General features: G+C 40.0%; 1 protein-coding gene across 1 annotated transcript in view; it reads right to left on the bottom strand.

Moving 5' to 3' along the window:
- The window catches only part of LOC133750000 (vomeronasal type-2 receptor 116-like), a 37,343-nt gene that overhangs the window by 6,328 nt on the left and 18,780 nt on the right, over nt 1-12,235 (bottom strand). Inside the window, exon 8 of the mRNA XM_062179376.1 lies at nt 10,281-10,283. Within this exon, the coding sequence (XP_062035360.1) occupies nt 10,281-10,283 (3 nt within the window). The remainder of the gene's footprint in view (nt 1-10,280; nt 10,284-12,235) is intronic.

Here is a 12,235-nt window from a genome sequence, read left to right as displayed (position 1 = left end):
TTCCTTTGGGTAAATTCCAAGGAGTGGGATGGCTGGGTTGTATGGTAGGGTTATGTTCAGGTTTCTGAGGAATCTCCAGACTGACTTCCATAGTGGCTTAACCAGTTTGCATTCCCACCAACAGTGGGTTAGTGTCCCTTTTTCCCCACATCCTCTCCAGCATCTGTTGTTGGTAGATTTCTGAATGTGAGCCATTCTAACCGGGGTGAGATGGAACCTCATTGTGGTTTTAATTTGCATTTCTCTGATTGCTAGTGATCTTGAACATTTTTTCATGTGTCTGTTGGCCATTTGGATTTCCTCTTTCGAAAAATGTCTATTGAGGTCCTTGGCCCATCTCTTAAGTGGGTTGTTTGTTTTGTTGTTGTGGATTTTCTTGATTTCTTTGTAGATTCTGGTTATCAATCCTTTATCTGTAGTATAGTTTGCGAATATTTTTTCCCATTCTGTTGGTTGCCTCTTCACTTTCCTGACTGTTTCTTTTGCAGTACAGAAACTTCTCAATTTGATGCAATCCCAAATGTTAATTTTGGTTTTGACTGCCTGTGCTGTTGGAGTATTTTCCAGGAAGTCTTTGCCTGTGCCTATATCTTGCAGGGTTTCTCCAATGCTCTCTAATAATTTGATGGTTTTGGGTCATAGGTTTAAGTCTTTAATCCATGTTGAGTGAATTTTTGTGTAAGGTGATAGGTATGGGTCTTGCTTCAAGCTTCTGCACATGGAAATCCAATTTTCCCAGCACCATTTATTGAATAGACTGTCCTTATTCCAGGGATTAGATTTGGATCTTTGGTCAAATATAAGTTGGTTGTAGATGTTTGGAGTGATTTCTGGTGTTTCTATTCTGTTCCATTGGTCTATCCATCTGTTTCTGTACCAGTACCATGCTGTTTTGATAACAACTGCCCTGTAGTATGTCCTGAAATCAGGTATTGTGATGCCTCCGGCTTTGTTTTTGTTGTACAGGATTGCTTTGGCTATTCGAGGTCTTCTGTGTCTCCATATGAATTTCAGCATCATTTTTTCTATATCTGAGAAGAAGGTCTTCGGGATCTTGATGGGTATTGCATTGAATGTATAAATTGCTTTTGGGTGAATAGACATTTTGATGATATTGATTCTTCCAAGCCATGAGCATGGAAGATTTCTCCATTTTTTGGTATCCTCTTCTATTTCTTTCTGTAAGGTTTTGTAGTTTTCATCGTAGAGATCTTTAACGTCTTTGTTTAAGTTTATTCCAAGGTATTTGATTGTTTTTGTAGCTATTGTGAATGGGATTGATTTTAGAAGTTCTTCCTCAGCCGTGGCATTGCCTGTGTATACAAAGGCTGTTGATTTTTGTGCACTGATTTTATATCCTGCTACTTGAGCCCATGAGAGTATAGCAGGCATGGAAAGCCAAGATATCATGGAAAAAAAAGACCTAAATGAATGATCTCTGTGAGTGAGATCCCAGTGGAAAGAACGGGGCCATCAAAGAAGGAGGTACCCTTCTCCGAAGGCGGGAGAGAACCTCCACTTTGACTATGACCCTATCGGAATAAGATCAAAGTCAGCGAACTCTAAAGGCTTCCATAGCCCTGGCAACTCATGACTAGAGCCTAGGGAGATTACTGATGCCATGAATAGGAGTGTCAAATCGTTAAGTCAGCAACAGGAGTCACTGTGTACTTACACCCCATGTGGGATCTGTCCCTAATGTGTCGTCTAAAGCCAAGTGATTAATGACTGGTACTGAAACAGTATTTTTATACTTTGCGCTTCTGTGAGGGCGCAGAATGATGAGGTCTTTGCTAATTATATACTGAAGTGATCTTTTGTATAGAAAGAGAATTGGAAATGAAAAAAAAAAACAACCTGGTGTTAAAATGGAAATGGCATAGAAAATTAATTAATTTGAAAAAAAATTATGTAGGATCTCTGTCTTTAATGGGCTGTACATTGCTATTTAATGCTATAATTAGTAATCCAATGGTAGTTTTTTCACTTGATGTTGCTATATGGGCAAAATGTTGAAATCTTTACCTAATATACACTAAACTGATCTTCTGTATACAAAGAGAATTGAAAATGAATCTTTACATGAATGGAAGGGGAAAGGGAGTGGTAAAGGGGAGGGTTGCGGGCGGGAGGGAAGTTATGGGAGGGGGGAAGCCATTGTAACCCATAAGCTATATTTTGGAAATTTATATTCATTAAATAAAAGTTTAATAAAAAAAAAGAATGCCAAGAAGGCTCAAAATCCAAAAATCTGGTTGAAATAAGATTCCTTAAAATCATGACATAACATAGACCAAATTTGATCATTGTTACAAGGTGATTATTCAAATTTTTGAAAATAAGAGTGGATAGCAAGAGAGAGAGAGAGACAGAGAGAGAGGTCTTCCTTCTTGCCATTGGTTCACCTTCCAATGGCCGCTGCGGCTGGTGCATCTCGCTGATCTGAAGCCAGGAGCCAGGTGCTTCTCCTGGTCTCCCATGCGGGTGCAGGGCCCAAGGACTTGGGCCATCCTCCACTGCCTTCCCGGGCCCTAGCAGAGAGCTGGCCTGGAAGAGGGGCAACTAGGATAGAATCCAGCACCCCAACCATGACTAGAAACTGGTGTGCTGGCGCCGCAAGGTGGAGGATTAGCCTGTTAAGCCACGGCGCCGGCCCCTTTTTGATTTTATCAGTTAGTATTAGCAAACATTATTCTTGTTTGTGTGATCCCTTTGACTCGTAGACCCTATCAGAGCCATCAATTGTGAACTGAAATTGATCACTTGGACTAGTGAGATGGCATTGGTACATGCCACCTTAATGGGATTGTATTGGAATCCCCTGGCATGTTTCTAACTCCATCATTTGGGGCAAGTCTGATTTTGCATGTCCCCAATTGTATATCTCCTCCCTCTCTTTTTCTCATTCTTACATTTAACCAGGATCACTTTTCAGTTAAGAGTTAAACACCTAGGAATAATTGTGTGTTAATTACAGAGTTCAACCACTAGTACTAGAACAAAAAATACTAAAATGGATAAAGTATTACATCGTACATAAACAGTCAGCACAAGAGCTGATTAAGTTACTGTTTCTCATAGTGTGCATTTCACTTCCACAGGTTTCCCCTTTGGTGCTCAATTGTCACTGATCAGGGAAAACAAATGATATTTGTCTCTTTGGGACTGCCTTAATTCACTCAGCATGATGCTTTCCAGATTGCTCCATCTTGTTGCAAATGACGGGGTTTCATTGTTTTTTTTACTGCTGTATAGTATTCCATAGAGTACATATCCCATAATTTCTTTACCCAGTCTACTGTTGCTGGGCATTTGGGTTGGTTCCAGGTCTTAGCTATTGTGAATTGAGCTGCAATAAACATTAATGTGCAGATGGCTTTTTTGTTTGCCAATTTAATTTCCTTTGGGTAAATTCCAAGGAGTGGGATGGCTGGGTTGAATGGTAGGATTATGTTCAGGTTTCTGAGGAATCTCCAGACTGACTTCCACATGGCTTTAGCAGTTCGCATTCCCACCAACAGTGGATTAGTGTCCCTTTTTCCCCACATCCTCTCCAGCATCTGTTGTGGGTAGATTTCTGAATGTGAGCCATTCTAACTGGGGTGAAGTGAAACCTCATTGTGGTTTTGATTTGCATTTCCCTGATTGCTAGTGATCTTGAACATTTTTTCATGTGTCTGTTGGCCATTTGGATTTCCTCTTTGGAAAGATGTCTGTTGAGGTCCTTTCCCATCTCTTAAGTGGGTCGTTTGTTTTGATTTTGTGGAGTTTCTTGATTTCTTTGTAGATTCTGGTTATCAACCCTTTATCTGTAGTATAGTTTGCAAATATTTTTTCCCATTCTGTCAGTTTCCAGGAATATGTGATTCTTTCCCCTAAACCATCCTCGTTCATCCCAACTCCCATCCCATCTACCTCTACCTCTCCCAACTCCTTCTTCCTTATGGTTCATTGTTGGTTTGATTTTATATACAGAGGACCAACTCCATAGTAAGCAAAGATTTCAACAGTTTGTATCCATGCAGACACAGAACATATAGAGTACAGTTTAGGGAAAAATTTGCAGTCGATTCTCATAGTACAACTCATTAGGGATGGAGGTTCTACATGGGGAGTAAGTGCACAGTGACTTCTGTTGTTCCTTTAACAATTAACACTCTTATGTATGACATCAGTTACCACCCGAGGATCTTGCCATGCACTGCAAAAGCCATGGAAGCCTTTTGTGAACATAGACTAAGTCAGTATTTTGACATGGCCATAAGCAAAGTGGATGCTCTCTCTGCCCTTCAGAGAAGAGAATATCTTTCTTAGATGACACTTTCTTTCCTTTGAGGTCTCACAGAGATCCTCAGCATAGGCTTTTTTGTTGTTGTTGCAGTCTTGGCTTTCCTTGCCCGCAATGAGTCCTTATGTTAATGGTGCTATTCACTCTGTGCTCTCATGGCCTCATCAACCACCCAAGCGTCCCAGGCTTTGCTTTCAATAAGTGTTTATTTATTTCTTTATAATTTACTTGAATGGCTGAGTCCCAAAAGAGGAGAAGTAGGACTGAGGGAGAGGGAGAAGGACAGAGGACAGGGGAAAAGAGGGAGGGAGAAAGGGTGAGATGGAAAAGGAGAAACGGGGAGACCTTCTACCTGGTGATTCACACCCCAGATGGCTGCAATAGCTGGAACTGAGCCACTTTGAAGCCAGAAACTGGGACCTTCTTCTGGGTCTCCTACCTGGGTGTGCACTCAAAAACTTGGGCCATCTTATGCTGCTTTCCCGAGCATCAGCAGAGAGTTGGACTGGAAGTGAAGCAGCTGGGACTGGACCTGGTGCCCAGTTGGGATGCTGGCATCCCAGCCAGAGGCTTAACCTACTATGCCACAGTACCAGCCCCAGGTTCCCACTCTTAGTAACATGGACTGGGAGATTTACTTTGTGAATTTTGGGTGCACAGAAAGCACACAACCATCTCACTAAAGCACATCTCTCTTAGATAGCATCTGTATTAAGTTATTCTAGGCACCAGCACTGATTGAGAGAACACCATTAGAAGGCAGGTTTTCAAGTTCCAGAGAAACACAGAAGAGCTGTGCACTTGATACCAGTTGGATTAGTTGCCACCCTTGAGCATGTTTCCATCAAGGAACACCCTAGGACGCTGCCTGTAATCAAAGTCAGTCTGTAGTTCACCTTGAACCCTACTGGCATATTTCTACTTTCTTGCCATTTTATCCTTGAACATGAATTTTCTCTCCAGGTCTCTCAGGATTCTCTTCTTTTCTATATATTACTCCATTGTTGCCTGATGTCTCAACTTGTAGATGTCTTCCAACATTTAGTTAGTTTTACCTTTGGATATTTCATACTTTTGAGACATTACATGTCTCGTCTTTCATTGCTTCATTTTCCATAACTGGTAATAAAAATATCTGTTCCCTGTGTTTAATCATGTATTCCAGCTCTACTTAACTCAATTATTGATTCACTAATGTCATTATACGATCCCTGTATCAGCTGAAAATGATGCCACTTGTATATCTTCTTTTTACGTAAGTTGCATGTCTTTCTTTTTTGATAATGTGCACAGAGTAGTCTCCTAGGTAATTTCCTGCAGAAGTTACATTCTTTCTTCAACTTTATATCTAATCTCCAACCATAAGTTCCATGTTTTTTAGCATTCTAAAATACTCTTTTTTAAAAACATTTATTTAATGAATATAAATTTCCAAAGTTCAGCTTATGGATTACAATGGCTTCCCCCCACAACTTCCCTCCCACCCGCAACCCTCCCCTTACCCGCTCCCTCTCCCCTTCCATTCACATCAAGATTCATTTTCATTTCTCTTATATACAGAAGATCAGTTTAGTATATATTAAGTAAAGATTTCAACAGTTTGCACCCACATAGAAACACAAAGTGAAAAATACTGTTTCAGTATTAGTTATAGCATTAAATCACAATGTACAGTGCATTAAGGACAGAGATCATACATGGGGAGTAAGTGCACAGTGACTCCTCTTGTTGACTTAACAATTTGACATTCTTGTTTATGGCATCAGTAATCTCCCTAGGCTCCAGTCATGAGTTATCAAGGCTATGGGAGCCTTTTGATTTCATCGACTCTTATCATATTTAGCCAAGGCCATAGTCAAAGTAGAAGTTCTCTCCTCCCTTCAGAGAAAGGTACCTCCTTCTTTGATGACCAATTCTTTCCACTGGGATCTCACTCGCGGATATCTTTCATTTAGGTCATAAAATACTCTTTAGTATTGAAAACTGATCCTTCTTTTTGGCATTTTTGAGTTGTTTTGTTCTTTCTTTACAATTCTTAGATCACTTAGATTTTATTAAATGTTTTTCTTCAGTTATGCTAATTCTTATTACTATTTGTCAGGGACTATAAACTGAATTACATTGCATGCAAGGCTTGGGAATGAAGTAACCCATTTAAAAAAATACTGGGGGGCAGAGCCAAGATGGAGGATAGTGAGGACGTGCGTCAATAGTTTGGGAAAATAAAGTTTCATAAAAGTGGAATTACTGTAGACTCAGGAAAAGTCTCAAGAAAAAACTGCCGAGGAAACACTTCCAAATCTAGTGGATGTGACACAGAGGACCTACCGGGAGCCCACCGTGTGGAAGCCCAACCGCGGGAGCCCAGCCACAGAATCTTGCCAGTGCGGGAACGAACAGCAGGAAAGACAAAAACCTCAGAAACCTTACATTGGTGGGGAAAGGAAGAGGCCTCTCTCTACACTCACTGTGCAAAACAAAGAGCAGGCACCAGTTTACATATGCAAAGCACCAACAAGTACACAAACTCAGTAACTTTGGAACTATGGTGAAACTTGAGAACACACTGAGGGCTGCATAAACTCTTTGTGTGGTCCCAGGGGTAGATCAAACGAATACTCACACAGGCCAGATTTCACTACCCTACCCTCAATTCCACTCAGCTGTGCGGAATTACTTCCCAACTGAGTCAAATAAAGAGAGAGAGAGAGATCCAGCAAGGAGCAAGGGAGAGAACAATCTGGGTGAGTCACTTTTTGCACAGCCTTAAACCTGAAGAATCAAGCAGAGGTCTCTGACCACACCCATCACAGCCTCTAAGAATTCATCAAAGCAGACAGCCCACTTAGAGGCATAGTATAACGAGAAGAAAACACCACAGCCAAAAAAAAATTATCTCCAACATGCCAAACAACAAACGTAGAAACCAAGGTAACAAGAGCAAGGAAGACACTATGATGTCCCCAAATGAACAAGACACCCCAATGCAAGATTATGAAGATGAAGAGATGGAGGAAATGCAAGAAGCGGATCTCAAAAAATTGATAAGAACATTAAGAAGTTCTCAAAAACAATTTCTTGAACTACAGAAATCCTTCATGGACAAGATAGAAAATCTCTCTCGTGAAAATGAAACATTAAGGAGGAATCAAAATGAAATGAAAAAACTAGTAGAACATGAAACTGTGATAGTGCCAAGAAACCATAATGAAATGAAGAACTCAATAGATCAAATGACAAACACATTAGAGAGCCTAAAAAACAGAATGGGTGAAGCAGAAGAGAGAATATCAGACTTAGAAGACAGAGCACAGGAAAGGAAAGAGTCAAATCAAAGAAAAGAAGAAGAAATCAGAAATCTAAAAAATACTGTTAGGAATCTACAGGATACTATTAAAAAACCCAACATTCGGGTTCTAGGAGTTCCTGAAGGCATGGAGAGGAAGAAAGGATTAGAAGGCCTTTTTAGTGAGATACTAGCAGAAAATTTCCCAGGTTTGGAGAAGGACAGAGGCATCCTAGTACAGGAAGCTCATAGAACCCCTAATAAACATGATCAAAAGAGATCCTCACCACGACATGTCGTAATCAAACTCACCACAGTGAAACATAAAGAAAAGAATCTAAAATGTGCAAGAGAGAAACGCCAGATTACTCTCAGAGGATCTCCAATTAGACTCACAGCAGACTTCTCATCAGAAACCCTACAAGCTAGGAGAGAATGGCGAGATATAGCCCAGGTACTAAGAGACAAAAACTGCCAGCCCAGAATATTATATCCTGAAAAGCTCTCATTTGTGAATGAAGGTGAAATAAAGACCTTTCACAGCAAACAGAAACTGAAAGAATTTGTCGCCACTCGTCCAGCCCTGCAAGATGCTTAAAGATGAAACACAGAAAAATGGTCATCAATATGAAAGAAGCACTATATAATGATTAGGGATCCATTCAACAGGAAGATATAACGATTATCAATGTATATGCACCTAACTACAGGGCACCGGTTTATTTAAAAGACTTGTTAAGGGACTTAAAGGGAGAATTAGACCCCAATACAATAGTACTGGGGGACTTCAATACTCCACTCACAGAGATAGACAGATATTCAGGACAGAAGATCAACAAGAAGACAGTAGATTTAAATGACACTATAGCCCAAATGGATCTAACAGATAACTACAGAACTTTTCATCCTACACATAAAGAATTTACATTCTTCTCAGCAGTACATGGAACCTTCTCTAGGATTGACCACATACTAGGCCATAAAGCAAGTCTCAGCAAATTCAAAAGAATTAGAATCATACCATGCAGCTTCTCAGACCACAAAGGAATGAAATTGGAAATTAGCAACTCAGGAATCCCTACAGCACGTGCAAACACATGGAGATTGAACAACATGCTCCTGAATGAACAATGGGTCATAGAAGAAATTAAAAGAGAAATCAAAAATTTTCTGGAAGTAAATGAGGATAAAGCACAACATACCAAAACCTATGGAATACAACAAAAGCAGTGTTAAGAGGAAAGTTTATATCAATAGGTGCCTACATCAAGAAATTGGAAAGGCACCAAATAGATGAGCTTTCAAGTCATCTCAAGGATCTAGAAAATCTGCAGCAAACCAAACCCAAACCCAGTAGGAGAAGAGAAATAATTAAAATCAAATAAGAAATCAACAGGATTGAATCCAAAAAAATTACAAAAAAACAGCCAAACAAGGAGCTGGTTTTTTGAAAAAATAAACAAAATTGACACCCCATTGGCCCAACTAACTAAAAAAAGAAGAGAAAAGACACAAATCAATAGGATTAGAGATGAAAATGGAAACATAACAACAGACACCACAGAAATAAAAAAGATTCATCAGAAATTACTACAAGGACTTGTATGCCAGCAAACAGGGAAATCTATGAGAAATGGACAGATTCTTGGACACATATAACCTACCTAAATTGAGCCAGGAAGACATAGAAAACCTAAACAGACCAATAACTGACACAGAAATTGAAACAGTAATAAAGGCCCTCCCAACAAAGAAAAGCCCAGGGCCAGATGGATTCACTGCTGAGTTCTACCAGACATTTACAGAAGAACTAACTCCAATTCTTCTCAAACTTTTCAAAACAATCGAAAATGAGGGAATCCTCCCAAATTCTTTCTATGAAGCCAGCATCACCTTAATTGCTAAGCCGGAAAAAGATGCAGCATTGAAAGAGAATTACAGACCAATATCCCTGATGAACATAGACGCAAAAATACTCAATAACATTCTGGCCAATAGAATGCAACAACACATCAGAAAGATCATCCACCCAGACCAAGTGGGATTTATCCCTGGTATGCAGGGATGGTTCAATGTTCGCAAAACAATCAACGTGATACACCACATTAACAGACTGCAGAAGAAAAACCATATGATTCTCTCAATAGACGCAGAGAAAGCATTTGATAAAATACAACACCCTTTCATGATGACAACTCTAAGCAAACTGGGTATAGAAGGAACATTCCTCAATACAATCAAAGCAATATATGAAAAACCCATGGCCAACATCCTATTGAATGAGGAAAAGTTGGAAGCATTTCCTCTGAGATCTGGTACCAGACAGGGATGCCCACTCTCACCACTGCTATTCAATATAGTCCTGGAAGTTTTAGCCAGAGCTATTAGGCAAGAAAAAGAAATTAAAGGGATACAAATTGGGAAGGAAGGACTCAAACTATCCCTCTTTGAAGGCGATATGATTCTTTATTTAGGGGACCCAAAGAACTCTACTAAGAGATTACTGGAACTCATCGAAGAGTTTGGCAAAGTAGCAGGATACAAAATCAATGCACAAAAATCAACAGCCTTTGTATACACAGGCAATGCCACGGCTGAAGAAGAACTTCTAAGATCAATCCCATTCACAATAGCTACAAAAACAATCAAATACCTTGGAATAAACTTAACCAAGGACGTTAAAGATCTGAGCACCAAAGGGGAAACCTGCTGAAGTGAAATGGACACTATAAGAAACAATGACCTGATCAGCTTTTGTCCTGACTCTAGATATACAATGTAATACTTTATCCTTATACTTTGCGTTTCTGTGTGGGCACAAACTGATGAGGTCTTTACTAATTATATATTGAAGTGATCTTCTGTATATAAAGAGAATTGGAAATGAAAAAAAAAACAAAAAAACAACCTGGTGTTAAAATGGAAATGGCATAGAAAATTAATTAATTTGAAAAAAAATTATGTAGGTTCTCTGTCTTTAATGTGCTGTACATTGCTATTTAATGCTATAATTAGTAATCCAATGGTAGTTTTTTCACTTTATGTTGCTATATGGGCAAAATGTTGAAATCTTTACCTAATATATACTAAACTGATCTTCTGTATACAAAGAGAATTGAAAATGAATCTTTACATGAATGGAAGGGGAAAGGGAGCGGGAAAGGGGAGGGTTGCGGGCGGGAGGGAAGTTATGGGAGGGGGGAAGCCATTGTAACCCATAAGCTGTACTTTGGAAATTTATATTTATTTAATAAAAGTTTAATAAAAAAAAATAAAGAGGAGAGGCGGCAAGATGGCGGAATAGGCAGGGAGCACACTTAGTCCGGGGAGAGAGAAAGTTTAATATAAGTGGAGATACTGCAGGGTCAAGGAAGAGTAGGGGATGAAACAGCAGAGGAAACTCTTCTGGAACTAGTGATTCACAGTGGACCTGCGTGGAGAGCGTGGGAGCCCAAGTTCGGGACACCAGCGGCAGACTCAACGCACCAGCGCTGGAACGCGAGGTGAGCCGAACCTCCATAGCCCGAGATACCAGCAGGCAAGCAGAAAGAGGAGGCTAGAGGGAACGAGGCTTGAAACTCCGTGGGGAAAAGTTCACCAGGCTAACTAGAAGAGAGAGAAAAAAAATAAAAAAAGTGACTGATACGGACACAAGTTTCTCTCTCTCCGCTCACCTCTCAAAGGCGAGCAAGACAGAGCAGGCGCCATTTTGGACATACGTCATAAGCAGGGCGACCTCAGGTCTGCACCAGCCCTGAGCCTAGCAGAAAAACCTGACTCTGTGGGGAGGGGTGAAATAACAGGAGATTAGCATCTAACTTGGCAACCCAGTGGGAGACTGCAGGAGAATTGGAGCCCACACTGAGGGCAGCAGAGATTCCCTGTGTGGCCCTTGGGAAAGAGCTTCCGATCTCTGGCTCCTGTGGGTATATCATTTGCCTGCTAACTACCTCCAATTACATTCAGCTGTGCGGAATTACTTCCCTTTTAAATCAAAAAAAGAAAGAGAGATTTACCACACCTAACCTGGGAGTGTCTTCTTTGACACACCCTCAACCCTGAGGAACCAAACCACTGAAAGCAGACAGTCCACTTAATATAGAGCCATAGTGTAACAAGAAAAAACACCACAGTGAAGAAACCAAATATCTCCAACATGCCAAACAACAAACACAAAAACCAAGCTAACAAGAACAAGGAAGACACTATGACGCCCCAAAATGAAAAAGACAACCCAATTCAAGATTATGAAGATGATGAGATCGAAGAAATGCAAGAAGCGGATCTCAAAAAATTGATAAGAACATTAAGAAGTTCTCAAAAACAAATTCTTGAACTACAGAAATCCTTCATGGACAAGATAGAAAATCTCTCTCGTGAAAGTGAAATATTAAGGAGGAATCAAAATGAAATGAAACAACTAGTGGAACAAGAAACTCTGATAGTGCCAAGAAATCATAATGAAATGAAGAGTTCAATAGATCAAATGACAAACACATTAGAGAGCCTTAAAAACAGAATGGGCGAAGCAGAAGAGAGAATATCGGACTTAGAAGACAGAGAACAGGAAAGGAAACAGGCAAACCAAAGAAAAGAAGAAGAAATTAGAAATCTAAAAAATATTGTCAGGAATCTACAGGATACTCTTAAAAAACCCAACA

Source organism: Lepus europaeus, chromosome 20, assembly GCF_033115175.1.
Source record: "Lepus europaeus isolate LE1 chromosome 20, mLepTim1.pri, whole genome shotgun sequence".
In the NCBI taxonomy this organism is placed as follows: domain Eukaryota; kingdom Metazoa; phylum Chordata; class Mammalia; order Lagomorpha; family Leporidae; genus Lepus; species Lepus europaeus.
The sequence above is the reverse complement of the archived record's forward strand: the minus strand, read 5'-3'. Positions and strand labels throughout refer to the sequence as shown.